The sequence below is a fragment of the Neodiprion lecontei genome, chromosome 1, assembly GCF_021901455.1.
Source record: "Neodiprion lecontei isolate iyNeoLeco1 chromosome 1, iyNeoLeco1.1, whole genome shotgun sequence".
NCBI lineage: Eukaryota > Metazoa > Arthropoda > Insecta > Hymenoptera > Diprionidae > Neodiprion > Neodiprion lecontei.
The window spans coordinates 3716073-3731915 of record NC_060260.1 but is presented as its reverse complement, the minus strand read 5'-3'; the positions used below and the strand labels follow the sequence as shown (position 1 = coordinate 3731915).

General features: G+C 41.7%; 1 protein-coding gene across 4 annotated transcripts in view; it reads left to right on the top strand.

Moving 5' to 3' along the window:
- LOC107218803 (extracellular matrix-binding protein ebh) overlaps positions 1-15843 on the top strand; it is a 63685-nt gene that overhangs the window by 44755 nt on the left and 3087 nt on the right. Inside the window, exons 1-5 of one of the 4 annotated variants that reach the window (XM_046744166.1) lie at positions 10742-10895; positions 11296-12606; positions 12749-12847; positions 12956-13699; positions 14259-14522. In XM_046744166.1, coding sequence (XP_046600122.1) covers positions 10812-10895; positions 11296-12606; positions 12749-12847; positions 12956-13699; positions 14259-14285 — 2265 coding nt within the window. In that variant the 5' untranslated portion in view covers positions 10742-10811 and the 3' untranslated portion in view covers positions 14286-14522. Of the gene's footprint in view, positions 1-10741; positions 10896-10917; positions 10982-11295; positions 12607-12748; positions 12848-12955; positions 13700-14258; positions 14523-15843 lie in introns of those variants that run through there. The other 3 variants (XM_046744154.1, XM_015656817.2, XM_015656818.2) reach the window with 3 other exon arrangements.

Below are 15843 nucleotides of genomic sequence, written 5' to 3'. Positions count from 1 at the left end.
GTTCGTACACGTCTTACACATGTATGCATGTAGACTTGCGTGTGAAACGCAGGGGAAAATTATACCTCCAATTATCCATCGTGTGGCCAAACTGAATTATCTTACGTACCATGTAGGATGTGTGCATGTGTTTATGTGTGTATAGAAGGTTGTTATATTACCTCGTAGGTACGGGCGTAAGACCGAAAAGAGATTACCAAGAGTCAGGGCGTCCTCGTCGTGTATTCGGGTATAATTTGATCTAGATATTATCGAATCACGAAAATGTCGCGATTAACCTATATATGTAACTATACTGTGAGATTCTTCGATTCAATTCGATTACGGGTTCCCGACTTTACTTTCATTTACGTATTTATTCATGCCGCGTTATTTGAGAAGAAAAGAACTCGGTTGAAACGAAGTGAAATTGTTTGGTTAAAAAATTACTTTATGCCCGACACGCCGTGCTTGAGAATAAAAAAAATGGCCGATGTCGAGGGTCGTACGTAGGTCGGTTTGGTGTGGAATGCCTCGTATCCATACACGCGATATACGTGTATGAACCGGAACGGGAAAAGATTATGACGGTGTAACAAATGTAGCGTCGCAGAGAGCACGCGCAGCAAGTTGACATTGAATATATTTAAATAAAAGAAACTCGATTTAGAACACGAGGAGTTCGGAAGAAACGGCCGGTCTTACAGATACGCTCAGACTACTCTCTACGCGTAATCCATGTCTCGCACTTTTTATCGTTTCAATTCACGCTTAGTTAGTTAATAACATTCCGTGATTTACATCCGAACCCGTGTCGTGACGTTCGGTCAGACAAAATAACTTTGCCCCGACGCGACGTGACGACGAGGAATAACAACGAGCCAGAAGGGTTCGCCGCCTCGGTAATCAACGATTACTTATACGCGTGATTGGTAGCCCCGGTATCTATAAACACATTTCTCCTATTTATAGACATCCGAGGGAGTGTTTCGTACGGGCTTTTCCAATGCCCGATAGGACGTTGAAGAAGAATCTCGCGGGTATTTTACCAACAACGTTACCGATGCCGCACCGTCGGCCATGAAACAACCTCACGGGGTTAAGGAACTCCTCTTGTACAGAGAACGAGACCGAGCCGATATCCCCGTCGTTACGGATGATCTAGTAGAATTAAAAGCATCGCACGGCGCTACCGCTCACCGATGATATTGCGATGAAATTAAACTTTTATCGGGACCAAGAGAGCGCGAAGAACAAGGAGAACGAGAAGGAGGAAGAAGATCGGTCCTATAAAATAGACAGTCATCACCTTTCTTCGACATTTATTTTCTCCTCTTCGCAATGTCCAATGACGTCGTCGAAACGAACGTTGAAATCTCTCGTCGCACGTCATTTTTTTTTTTTTTTTTGCCGTTACTTAATCTCCGTACATGTCTATATACGCGTTTAGATGTTGCAATAACTTATAACAGTATATGCGAAGGATGATGGTCGTTGGCCCTCGTGAATGGAAGAGTATGGAACGGCTATGGAGAACACTGACTTACGATTAGCACCTACCTTGACACACCCACGCTCGATGCTTCGCGATCGCTGCACCGACGTCCAATTATTATCATACTTCGAGTATAACGTTCAGAGATGTCAGACTCGTCTTTTTCCGCATTTCGAACTATCGAGAATACACGAGGGTGAAGTCGGTAACAAATTAACATTGTTTTATTGTTTTTCGTCGCAGAGACACATTTTAGACTTGTGTGTGAAGCTTGTTGGTATGTACACACATATGCTGTAATGACAGTGTAGTCAGGGCGGCTAGGTGGTCTAGTGGAGTAAGTCTCCGGCAAAGCATCTCTAGATACCAGGTTCGATTCCTGGCTCCGTCGTTAATTTTTCAACTCACCTAAAAATTTCGAAATTGTACTCTCCTCAAGCAAATTTTTCTCGCTAAAAATATGATATGCGTAGCTCATATCGCCAAAATGAACGCGCAGCCGTTCAAAAGTAAATGGCTAAAGTGAATTTTAATTTCACATTAATAGCCACTTACAGCATATGTGTGTACATACCAACAAGCTTCACACACAAGTCTAAAATGTGTCTCTGCGACGAATCTCAAATGTAAACAAATTCAATGGCACACGAAAACAAAAACAATTTCGAAATACAGGTGATGAGAGAAATTAATGACAGTGTAGTCAGGGCGGCTAGGTGGTCTAGTGGAGTAAGTCTCCGGCAAAGCATCTCTAGATACCAGGTTCGATTCCTGGCTCCGTCGTTAATTTTTCAACTCACCTAAAAATTTCGAAATTGTACTCTCCTCATTGTTTTATTGTATTTATTTTTGTTTTTACCGTCACATTGATTTCAATGGAACTGAGATTGAAAAATATCAGTATGTTTTGGTTTGAAAAATTTCAAACAGTTCCGAAATCGCGAAATGACGGTTTTTTCGTCAGCATGAATCACAATGATTGAAATCCCGATTGGAAAGTAATTTCGAATTTTTACACCAACAAATTATTGTACCGATACAACTGTTCAAATTCTGCATTTTATAGTTTTTTCTTTTTATTTTGTTTTCGCGAGAATCATTTTGAATGATTAATGGTGAAGTGAATAGCAAATTTTACCCTCTGAATTATGACCGCAGCAATTAATTATCAGTTTTCCTAAACAATAACAAAATTGACTTCGGTATTACGTGAGAGGCTTTTTCTTATACCGATTTATCACACATTTTCAATTGAAATAATCAATCTGAATATACTGTGAATTCATTTCCTGAATATTCAGACTCACGTGCAGGTCGTCTCTTGATTTTATTCTCTCTGGTATTCACAAATCTCGGCCGTACTGAGAAAGGATCTTAAGACGGATGCTGCGGGGGCCTGCATCTCTATTTTCCTCTCTCTCGTGAGAAAAAGGAAGAAATAGAGAGAGAGAGAGAGAGAGCGCGATAGCTTGTCCGGATGTTCCGGTGGTGAATCACCGCTTTTTTTTTTCATCGGGTTGGCGGCGCCCTTGGGAGAACAAAACGTACCTTTCTCTTCTTCTTTCGTCAACCTATCTATTCTGCACTTTGTTGCACATTCTGTGAAAAGACATCGCGCAACAGGATCATTCGCAATATTTATCTCGGCTGTGCTCGCTGCCATGCGGTAGAGCAAAGAGTTCTATAGAAACGAACGCGTCCTACATCGTACAGAAAATGCGAACCGCATCGTGACGGGATAAAGTGTCGAAATCAAGAAACCGGCTTTGGAAGTTTTTCTATTCAATTTTATTCACTCCGTGAATAATCACCGAATCACTGTGTCATTTAAGAATTCATCTTACCGAGAGATTCTCTGTCGGGTAGTTCTTTCTCTTTGATCTTTTTAAACTTTGTTCGAAATCGTTTTCATCACCTCCGCCCCCTTGAAACGATTTTACGAAGATCGTTCAGCGTATGGAAAAATGTGATTAGAGATTGAAATTGCGATGTTGAAAAGAAGCTTCAAAATTCATATGTTCCACATCGTTCTATTTTATTTCAGTTCAATAATTTATCTCCTAGCCTGTTAAATAAGATTAAAATTTTTCTCTCCATTAAGCGAGATGTCGCGAGAATTCTTTGAGAGTCGTACTGCGAGCATGTATAAAAAATTTTATCCGGTTCTAAAAAAAAAAAAAAAAAAACGCTCGTCTTCTTCTCTCTTTCTCTGTATCTTTTTCTTATTAAGGAGAGATGACTTTGTTTCGGGTATATTTCAGCGTCCGCGAGATAATGTACAATATACCTACGCTACGACACAATGTTGAATTTTTACGAATGTTACGTAAAGACGAATCGTGAAGTGGCTTTTCAATCCTGCGGTATATAAGAAGCGCGTTCTATCTATATAGAAGCGATGATAAATGCCGTTTGCAATTAGGTTCAATCGGTCTCGTCGAATTAGATTATAAATGAGAATCGTGACGCTGCTGAAATCCGGGCATCTTATAATTATATACTTACATCGCACGTTTGTAGAAATCGTTGAATATTTGAAGAAAACAACGCTGAATGAAGAAGAAAAATAAAAAGAACGGGAATAAAAAGGTAAAAATACTGCAAGTACTTAATGCAATAGAAGAAGCCGATCGTAATAAAATCGATGAAAGAAGTGTCGGGGAATGAGAATAAAAAGGATAGTTAAAATCGCTTTCGATTAATTCCTCCTTCCGCGTGATAATCGCAATAGCCGGATGTGTAATATTATTTCGACGAATCGATTACCTGTTATCGCGTCGATTCCGAGATTCCCAGAACATTTCGTTCAATTAATCACCTTTTACCATCTCATTCAATTTCTTATCAATTTACGTTATATACCCGATAATGCCGAGCTTGGAAAAGAATGTCGTAAAATAACTTTATTCGCAGACTAATCACGACGATAAATTGAACTTGCAAAATTTCATCACATCCTTATTATCATCCCTGAATCGTCCTGTACAATGTATATCGATGCGTGGGTTCAGGGCACAACGAGTTATACCTTCTCTCCGATTGCTATAAACCCGTTCAGAATAACCGGTTGGGCCTATACATTATACATATATATATACACATATGTGTATATATATATATATATTTATTCATCATTTGTATACATGATATAAGTAACACACGGTGATGGATGTACAACGTATATACATATATATACATATATATAAAACATATACTTAGGAACTAATTATTTGCATTAACCAGATCATAATCTATATAAATGTATTATTCACACATCTCATCGCTTTAGCATGATTTATAATACAATTTGCGCGTTTTACAGATGTAAACGAATATCGTGAGTGACTTTTCTCAGGCACCGCATGCGCGCGTGTGTGTTTGTGCGTTTGTTGTAATAGAATTTTGCATCTGTGTTCGGGGCAGACCATTCGTAAGTCCCGGGGCTGCGTGATTCATTCGAGCGAAGGTAGACCGAGTCGGTTTTGCTGCTGCTGCTGTTGGTGGTGGTGGTGGGAGGAAGCAGACAGCGCCAGTCTCTCCTCGGCGATTGCGACACCCGATATGTGGGCATAGGTAAAATGTGTGTACGTGCATTCTGTCGCGTTCTTGCCTCTACACTCATTTGTACGGATAAATATTACTAATTGGCCGCGTTCTTTATCGTTGCTACAGATTATTTTTCATCTATCGTACGAATTGACGACGATGACAAAAAATACTTTGCCTGTATTATACACCTCTCTGTATATTGATATACACGTAATAGAAATGAAACGTTTTTCAGCCTTGTTTATTATCTTCTTCGTGCAGTGATAATTTCAAGATTGAATCAGTTTTTTTTTTGCATTGTACGTATTGCCTGCGCGTTATGCAAAATTACGAAACTTTTACAATTTATAATCCATGAAATCTTTCTCCTAAAAATAGTTTCGGGTGTTAGAAGACGAATTGAAAAATTAAAGATTACCATTTTGTTACGGTAATATACATCCGTATGTATTGTGTATAGCCAGAATTTCTTTGCGATATTACACGCCGAGTGAGAAACGATGCGCCGCAGTATCTACCCATGCATACAGTGTAACGTACGTCGTACAGATACATTTGACGTTGAACCGATTTGTACAGGACTTTCTTTCGCGCACTCGACGTTCGTACGTGTTCGTAAACCGCAGTTTATTACCGTATGCCGATTCAGAAGAGCAATATTCACGAGTCGTCTTGTTAAACAAATTAGCATCGTTTACCCGGATTTTACATCTTCGCAAAATCGTAACCTCATCTTTCGAGAATTCGCTATAGTATCTCAGGTGTCGTTCCATTTCACGTGCAAATTTCATGATTCTCAAATTTTCACGTTCGCTAGTTTAACTTTTATAGTATAGTTTCCGAATTTTCTGTACTTTGTAATGTTAATCTTATCAGATTAAAAATATTCTTCATTTCTATTATTGTTATTGTGTGAAAAAGAAAATCACGAGCAGTGTTTTTTTTTTCGTTTCAATTTGTTCAGCTCATTCACAGAAAAATGCTGTGATTTGCTGCTGACGTCACTGGCTTAATTTTCACTCCAATTTGCGCGGCCAAAGCTACGTATAATCTAACGTTCGAGGCTTAGCACCGAGTCTGCTTCTGCAGTTATACATGTATTGACTAATTAAACCCTACGTGGCAATCCAAGCACGTGCCTTGCTGATGAGTTTTTCCGCGACTTTGAAAGTCACGTGCTTATCACCCTGCTTCTCAGATACAATTGAATCAATCGCGTTTATAATACCCAAAGTTCGTCATTCGTGTGTGTGTGTGTATATATATATATATATATCCATACAGTATAGAATTATGGAAACTGCACATTTTCATTTATAATTTGTTTTTATAAATTGCATTCTAGGTGCGAAATGAACTGCGTCATTGTTTGTCGTCATCCCAATTGTTACACGCGGTAGATAGATTTCACCAATTTACGGATTTCTTTTTACTGAAATTATTTCAAGACGCTATTATAACGATCCGTTTTTACACTTTCTGCAATTTTTTTCTGTTGTTTTTTTTTTTTTTTTCCAAGCCTAACCCTTTGCACGAGGTTTATAGGTATAATGTAATTGCTTACACGCGTACTACACCATGGCATTATTAAGTCGTTTCCCAACTTGATGGCATGCATACTTGAAGCATATTATTATTTCTGGGCATAACTTACGTACGTTACACATTGTATACACAATATATATGTACACCGATACGCTATGAGAATGTTGCAACATATTTCTTACGGTAATGTGGATATAAGGTACGTACCTACGTTACAATATATGTATACGTATATTGCAAGTAGAAGATGCGCGTTTTTCCATAAAGGAATTCAGCTTTCGATTCTTGTGCTACGCTCGGCGGTAATTTCCAATTTTTATACCCACAAATTATTTTACTTATACAATTACCTTTCGAATTTTGCATTTTATTCTGTCGGTTTATCGGTTGTTTTGTTCTCAGTTTTTCTCAGGTACAAGGATTCTATATTTCGACGATTATAGTATAGTAAAACCGTGGGATTTATACCAATTCGGTGTGTTTTTAAATATCAACTTTTACTGCTACTTGTGCATCTGACTGACGTCATAATTATCATCTAAGAATACAAACGGTGGGAAACAACGCGGTGCATGAATAAGATATTCGGCTAATTAGCAACTGCTAGCTTGCTGCGCTTTTTTGCCAGCAATGCAATCCGCTCTCAGATATCTCGTGCGGTTTTACCGCAACAATGAGACGGTGTTTGAAAAATTACAGGTCTGGCAGTACCAATTTTACAATTCTCCGCCAAATATTTGTCGACGATAAAGTGGCGTCGATCGTTTTTTCTTTTTTTTATTTCTGACGTTTAGATTTCTTTTTCTCTTTTTTTTTTTAATACCGGACTGTGAACAACGGGAATTTCGACGAAACTTTGGAGCTTATTTTTTCTGTAAGCCTTGTCTGCAGGGAGAACAGATTTCGCGGTTTTTCAATAGCGATTAAAAATTCTTGAGACTCAAGATCGGTGCATGTTGTTTCAATTGGCGGAAAATGAGGCTACGCGTGCCCGATTGCATTCTGCGGAATAATTATAATTTCCGTATATGGACGTGTAATACCGCGACCGTCTTTTCAGGTAGGTTAAGTTAAAACAAGAAGCGTCAAGTATAGAAATTGGCATTATTCATGCCACACAGGCGGGCTGCAGTATAATGATTATGTAAAACGCAAACCCCCCCGCATACGAATATCGTATTGGTCGGCACGGTATTTTACGTACGTACGTACATGTGCGTGGGCTACCGTACGTAGGCCCAGAACCGTATAATTCTCAAGCGAAAATACAATATACGTATGTATAGATATATAATGGGCTTTTCTCGTACATACGTGTATTTAAATACCTAATTATAACCCGTCTGAAGCGATGTTTCTTGACGTGCGAATTATGCGATGCCTCGGACCCACCGTCTTCAACTTGTTATCTACGTACGTATCGCGAGCCTCTGTTATAACTTTCATTCAAAAACGTCTTTCGAGACCACCTTATAAGACGTCCCTTTAGGCGAGACCACTTCGCTTACACGAGAGTCGACTTTGACAGACGGGAAGGCCCAACTTTTAATCATCCTTAGAATCTCCCCCGCCCCCGACAATCATGGTGGAAAGAAACCCTTTTGTAACGTCGGACCAAGTTTTAATGATCAATCCTTTGATTACGATGGTTTATTACGAACCTGGAGAAAATAACATGAAATACGTCTCAGAGACGAGCCGAATCGGTGCAAGCGAATTTGAAATATTTTCTTTCAAAGTTTTGTATTTATTTGCTGATCGTAATAATAATTTTATACGTGCAAGATTTAATAATATCCAAGTCACTTCCTCGGCTGAGAATATTACGAATTTTCCATTCCGCCGACTCTCGGATATTTTTTCTACGTCTGTCGTATATGCAGGGAGAAGACTTTTTGGATTATTTATTTATTTTTTTTCCACTCTCCCTGTCGACGATCACTCGCGAGTCGCGGCTGTCTCGAGGGGGTCTTACAAGTGTCACCGGACCGTGCACTTGGCTAATAACAGTATTAAATAAGACGAGGTGGAAAGGTCTAGCGGTGAAAACGACCGAGCGAAGAGAAGAAACTGTAAAAGTTAAAAATAACCGAAGCTACTGTATCTGTATAACAAATATCCCCGAGTGTTGCACAATAAGCAACAACAGCGGAACTCAGGTTGCCGAACGGCTGCATGGTTACAATCATAGGTGCTTAACGAAAGCTCAGTTCTTCTCGTGCTTTTAAATCAAAGAAATGAAATGAAAAAACGTAAATTTTATGAAACTCGACGGCTTAATTCTCTCCCGATGCAACATGGCTCACGCTCAGGCGTAGGGTTAATAGATTTTGAAAATGATCGTCCGAGCCTCTGGTGAGCTTGAACCCTGCAGGTCGAAAGGTGAAACTTTCAGTGCGCCGTTAGGAGTCAGTAATACGCAAGCATCGTTTGTCGCACGTTCAAATAAGATTTACATTATACGTCCTAGAAACGGATAGACCCTCGCAATCTGTACTTCTCTCTGCGTAAAGGCACGCTTCAACGGCCAGATAAATGTCCTCTGGTAGTTGTTATGCTTCGCGGGCTCTTGTGTCATTGCCGATGGAATTGCGAGTGTAAGTAAGTACTAGGGGAAAGACCCGATACGTGCACGACTGCCTACATATCTTCTTTGCCGTAGTGCACATTTATGCTTCTGTATGCAAGGAGAGGCAAAGCCTACCTGGCTTTGAGGAGAGCGAGGAGAACGTCAGTCGCCGACGATGCCATGGACGTGCGGCAGGCAGGCACGAGGAACACTTTGTGTGTCGTTGAAATGAATGGAAGAACCCGAGAACCATGCTCTGCCCAAGAGTATCTGATATACGTAATATATACGAGACTCATGCGGCGTTTTTTGTATGCGATAAATATCGTCGACACCGATCGTCCATGCAAACTTTTGACTGCGTAAAAGTGTGGAATAACAAGAGCGGAATAAACATTGATGCTGGAATACGGGTTGGATTCCGGTCTTGCCGGTCAATTACGGAATCACGGAAGACGGTTTATAACAGAGACTTATCGGAAATCCGCTGGATGATGAGAGGTCTTTCTTTACGTAACGTTACACGAACAGTATCTCTTTTTCTCCTCTTTTTATCGCTCTTTTAATCCTCAACTCCCGGACGCGCGTAAGAGTCGATTTGTGAAGAACGCGTTGTTTATACACTACGAAAGTTTCGAATTTCACTCAGTTTTCCTCGACGTCATTCGGCCTGTCACACTCTGACGACAACAACGCGACCGCACGAATGTCAAGTGAATTATTTAAGTTAGCGTAACAAAGTCGTGAGAGTGAGTCGGTAGTGTGTACGTATTTATCACGGTTATATATTATACACTACAGCCGTAGTAGCGGGGGAGGCGCGATTTAATTCTAGGATAAACAGGCGGTCTCACCTAATGCTCGTTATAACTGACAATGAGTCATAACAGGTAGATAACGATAAGTCGTATGTATCGTCGTAGATGTATCTGGTGTGTGTGTGTTACATGTATTCGTATACCCGCTGTGACAATCGTTTTGGAAAAATTTTTGTGATGCTATTTTTGGGGTATTCGGATATATACTAGAAATATTCTTGCTCTGGCATTGTTGACTGGTTTAAACTTCGGAAGTATAATTCGTGCAATTTTCACGTGAATTCCGTTTGTGCAGAAATTTTGAGAGAACAGAAGTCATTTCATCGTGAATCAGTGATTGTATATATATATATGGATTTGAAAATCTTTGTTTCGAATAATTGCGAATAATTGACGACGAACTCGTGAAATTGTTCGGTGTTTAATGCGTAACTTCCCTGTCAACGTGCATAAATATCACGTTTCTTCCTTTTGTCTCTCTCTTTATCTCTTTTTTTTTTTCCTCCTTGCTCGCAAAGTGATATAGCCGTTGACGGTTACAGATATAACATGGACTTTAAATTCTAAACCCTACAGTCATTCTACAAAGCAAAGTAAATATTTTCCATGAGTCAGTTATAAGCTCAGCAGACAGAGAGGCTGATTGTTCTACACGTATATTTCCTGCGTGTATTCCTAGTAAATAACGTCCGTAATTCGGTTTACATAATAATAATAGGCCGTGCTGGCCCAATCGGCGTGACGTTCGCCAGGTCGTCCTTAATCACCCTTAAAATCATTTCAGTACTGTTCGAACCGTGATACGATGCAAAGTGACTGTCGTTGAATTGTTGGATATAATTCGTACCGTGGTGAAATGATGAAAAATCCGTGCCGGTGTCTGTACTATCAGTTTACGGACATTGAAACATTTATGGATCTCACCTCAAACTGTTACAGAGTAATATTATGTGCAATAAACGGGGTAGCGATAAACCAGGAAAACCGGGAAAAGTCCGGGAATTCCGACGGGCCGTAGGGTTAAACGTACATTTTTTTTTTTTCATAGATGGTTTTCAAAGTTCAGCTATAAGCTTCGTGAATTCAGTTCAGCTAACTTTCGGAAATTGTATATCGTTCAGTTTCTAATTATTCGTGCGAAACTAAGCAATACTGTTTGTGTTTTTTAGATTCAAATATATATATTCAAGGTGTACAACTTCTGGAGCTTTTGGTCGTAAAATTTGCTCAAGTTTCGTGGGAAAACGTCGGGAAATTTTATTCGAGAAAAATTTTGGCAAAATTTTTTGCGTGGTTTCGAATCGAGGAGTGACCGTGAATTCCGTTTCGTTCTGTTTCAGCAATGTAGCAGTGGCTCGACGGAAGGCGGAGTAGTCAGCGGAGGTGGTGGTATGGACTGTCTGCCCCTCCGACCGGGACCGTTCCACTACCTGATAAGCGAGCAGGCCAAGTCCCTGGTGGCGTTACAGGAGCTACAGAATGAAGTCGGCGCCCTGCTCGAGTTCCGGGACCTCGTCATCGAGACGTTCCCAAACCTACGGCACAAGATGGCCGCCTCGGCGTCGCCCGCGTCTTCGGCGTCCGTGATGTCGTCGACAACGAACATTCCCCTACAGCCGTTGACGAGTCCCTCGTCGCGTCGTATCGCCGAATGGGAACCGGGACGAGTGAGGCGACGAGCGCCGAGGGAGGGCGAATCCTCCTCGTCTCTACCCCGGAGCCGGAGCAACTCCCACAGCGGCGGTAACAAGCACAGCGCCACGGTCCAGGACTCCGGCTTCAGCACGGAGACCTCCTCCAAGGACAGCGCCTCGACGGCCATTCCGCGACCTCCGAGCCCCCGGCCGGTACTCGACGAGGCCGAGGACGAGCTATGGAACCTCCTCGACGTCATCCATAGGCGGGGAACGCGGCTACGCGAGGAAGTCGAGTGCCTCCAGGGGCGGCTCGAGAGCGCGGCGCCCGAGGAACTCGGCCTGTCCGACGACGTTCTCGAGGCTGTCAGAAAGGTCGCCAGGCCCGAGGAGTCGGCCAGGATCGAGGACGACGACAAGGTTCAGGTGACGGCGTTACGCAGAGAGAAGGAACACCTCATCGACAAGGTGACCGAACTGGAGGCCGAGACGATATCGAGTCGGGTACGGGCTCAGGAACTACAATCGGAACTCGAGGCCTTGGCCGCCCTCAGAAACGGCCTCGAGGATCGCCTCAGGGCCGAGATCGAGTCCAAGAGAGAGATCCTCCACGCACCCGGACCGCAGAGGATAGTGACCGACAGTCCACCACCCATATCGTCACCGAAATCACCCGGGGATATCAGAAGCAACGTTTCCGCATTCGCCTGCGTTGGTTCCGCGAGCAAATCCCATAAGAATAGATTTCGGACGAGGACCATTGAGAAAAATGTAATCGCTAATATTAATAACCAGGTTAGCTACAAGGAGGCATCTAGGAACACGGACGATGATATTCCCAAGTCTAACGATGACGCGAATAGGTGTCGACTCGGACGGTTGGACTCTGTACTTATATCGCCCAAGGATCTTCGACGGCCGAAAAATGTTGATTCGAAAAAAATTGTCGCCATTTTACACGAGCATTCGCCAATTGAACTTCAGCGACACCTTATCACTACCACCGTCCATAATCAGGTGAGGAGGATGTGTTGCTATTTTATATACCACGGCATATCTAGAATTAATACTCGTATATTCGACAGTAGCAACGTCTGTTCCTGACAAAGTCATTTAGGAATTAACTAACGATGTTTTTCTCTATCACTTGTTTTTCCAGACTCTGCAAGAGCGACTGAACGAAGCTGAAAAGAATTCTGAAATCCTCACGGATCGTTTAGACAAAACGCGAGAGGAGAACGATGACCTCCGATTTCAAGTACGTTATAATTTATCATTTTTATCATCGATTGCACTTGGCGCACGCTCGTTTATCTTTGGATCTAAATTTCCCAATGATCCGTAACGAATTTCTCTTACGTTTCAGCTTGCAGAGAGAAATATCGAGCTGGAAGGAACGCGGGCCCGAGTACGGGTTCTTGAGCGTTTTCAGCATCGACCGCCGACAGAAGTCGATCTTAACGACAGCGACATCGAGACGGCCAGAGGTAGCGATCAGGGCTGTCTTGAGCCCGGCAGCAGTACGGAATCGGCGAGAGATCACCACCAGGAAATGGTACCATCGCCTCGTCGTCGACCCAGTAGAATACCGCTTCCCGGGGCGAAGCAAACGGCTCCAAAACCGCCGACCCACGGCCGGAACAACAGCAGAGAATCCTTGAAGTCTCTTACGAGACAGCCGAGGGATTCGAGCCGTGACAGTCTCGGTGGGAAATCATTTTCAAAAACGAGAGACTCGAGTCGCGAGTCGTTGAGTAACAAGAGTTTACCGAGAACAACGGGCAATGCCGGAAGTGGAAGTAGAAGTGGGAATTTGAACAATAGTATTAATAACAAGGATCAAACTGCTTCAGCCAGCAAGGATTCCCTAAACAGATCTTTGCCTCGGCATAACAATTATAACTGCAGCCCGAACAGCCGTGACTCTTTGAACAAATCTTCCTCCTCTTTGTCTCGCGGTTCTGTCGGCAGGGAGGCGAGAGACTCTCTCGAGTCCGCTGGGGTGCAGAACGTCGTTAATTCACCGGGAACTCCTCCGCGGCGTCCACCCGCGCCTGCACGTCGTGCCCACAGTCTTGCACGTCCCTCCGTTGAGTCTGACACAGGAAAGGTACGACCAGCAAAGCAATTTTTTTGGAGCAGCTGGCTGAAATCACCGTTGTCAAATGGCCCGACGTAGTAGGGACACACATGAGATCACGGGACGATAATCCACGGCTGTACCTCGGCCTCGGTCTCGTACATACATTCCCTCCTCCTATCTTTGACACCGCTTCCTCGTCGTCCCGATGATCCTCGGTCCTCGTCACTAATTCATCTTCAGCATCGTCATACACAAAGCATATCGCACATACACTCGGACACTGAACCGCTTGATATGAAATTACGAATATTTTTTTAGTGCGGTGGGAAAAAGAAGCGTTAGTAGCCGGAACCCCGTGTATCGATATAAGGATTCATCTTTGTTGAAAATGTTTTTTTTCTTTCTTCTCTTATTCTATTGACTTGTTTTCACGTCATTATAAGTTATACCTTCATCGTCATCCTCATAATCGCCATTGTCATATCATTTATAAATTAAATCAGCTATTACTTATGTAGATGACAGAAATGTCAGATCGCGACCACCTCTTTACGCTGATTTTTTTCTTTCTAATTTCAAATTTCAGTACACTTGCCAGACGACAAAGAGGTAGGATTTTCATTGTGAAATTGAAACTGACGAAAAGCAAACAAACTAATATCTATGCGAAAACTATTAAACAAAATAAAAAAAAAAACCAATCATGCAACCCACGGTGTTGACACGTGTAACGTTTATCTCTGACGTGGAAATATCGATGACGGGATCTTCATCTGACGATTACTGAACATCGAGTGTGCACTTGCGACTACCCTCGTCGACCATCGTTGTGTAATAAATATACATATATATATAAATGAAAACAAGAACAACAACAACAACAACAACAACAAAAAGAATATATGCCGTGTATGTTTACAAGAAATGAAAACGAAACTGACGACTGACGTCGATACCGATCCCTTTTATTTCCTTTAATAATTGACGAACAAGAACACAGCTATGGTACCGTTAATCGAATAGCACCAATCAATCAACCACCATCCACTTCTTCTACCAAAAGTCTGATCTGGAGCGCAGCGAGTGTGCGTTCGAGACCGTCCCAAAGTCGTCCAAACGAACACAATGGCCAAAATAAACGGCCCCGTCTCGCGTCAGTCAGTCAGTCAGTCCGTCCGTCCGTCGGTCTTCTCGTAAGTTATGCTTCTTTTATTATCATTTGCTTTCAACGCTTTTCTTGGATGTGGTAAGCTGTTATTGCCTGTAGAATGGTAGTATGTACGTAGAAAACATGTAACCCGTTTATGTTTCTTTTTATTTACCTCGACTTTATCACATACAAACGTGTAGCTTGTGACGGTATAATTATATACATATTTGCCAAATGACACCTACGTCATTATCGTTCTAAATATGGATATGGAGTTAGCAGTAGTAGACTTGGTAATAATCTGATGTTATTGCACGCTGTTGGATTTCTCTTACCCAGTATTCCAGATTTCAGGGAATCCAGATCACGTTTCTGTCTAAAAAGTCTGTCTGTCTCCGAGGCTTCTTCTCTTTCGAATCTCTGATCGTAGCTTAAAAATGCTACTCCAGTATGCAAAAAGTCGTATTGACAGTAAATTTGAAAAATTTTAACGGTATTTAAGTTTGGAGAAACTTTTGTACTGTACACAAGACTTTGAGTGCAATCTCGATTGCCTTTGGTTTGGTTTGGTTTGGTTTGGTTTGGTTTTTTAATTCGTAGGTAGGAAGCTTTTGTTACGGTATTGGTCAAGGGTATATATATATATTTTTTTTTTCATGTCCTGGTTTCTGTGGGAGAGTACCGTAGTAGTGCATGTGAACAGGAAAGCCTCTATATAGTTTTGTAAATGGCGTTTAGATCCTAGAAAAACCCACCCTTATGGCCATTATCCTTCATTCATGGATCATCGAATCCTTGTTTACCATTTCGGTTCATCTATTCATTCATTTACTTCATTAATCTGATGGTACTCTTTGAGATAAATCGATCATGTGACATCGACAATGAACCGCAATATTCGCGCACACGAAACAAGTCAGATCGAAAAACAACTATTGGTATACATGGCATATTCATTCACACATTGTTAAGCATCGTCATATTCTTCTTTACACTTTAATTGTTTTACATATAAGTTTTT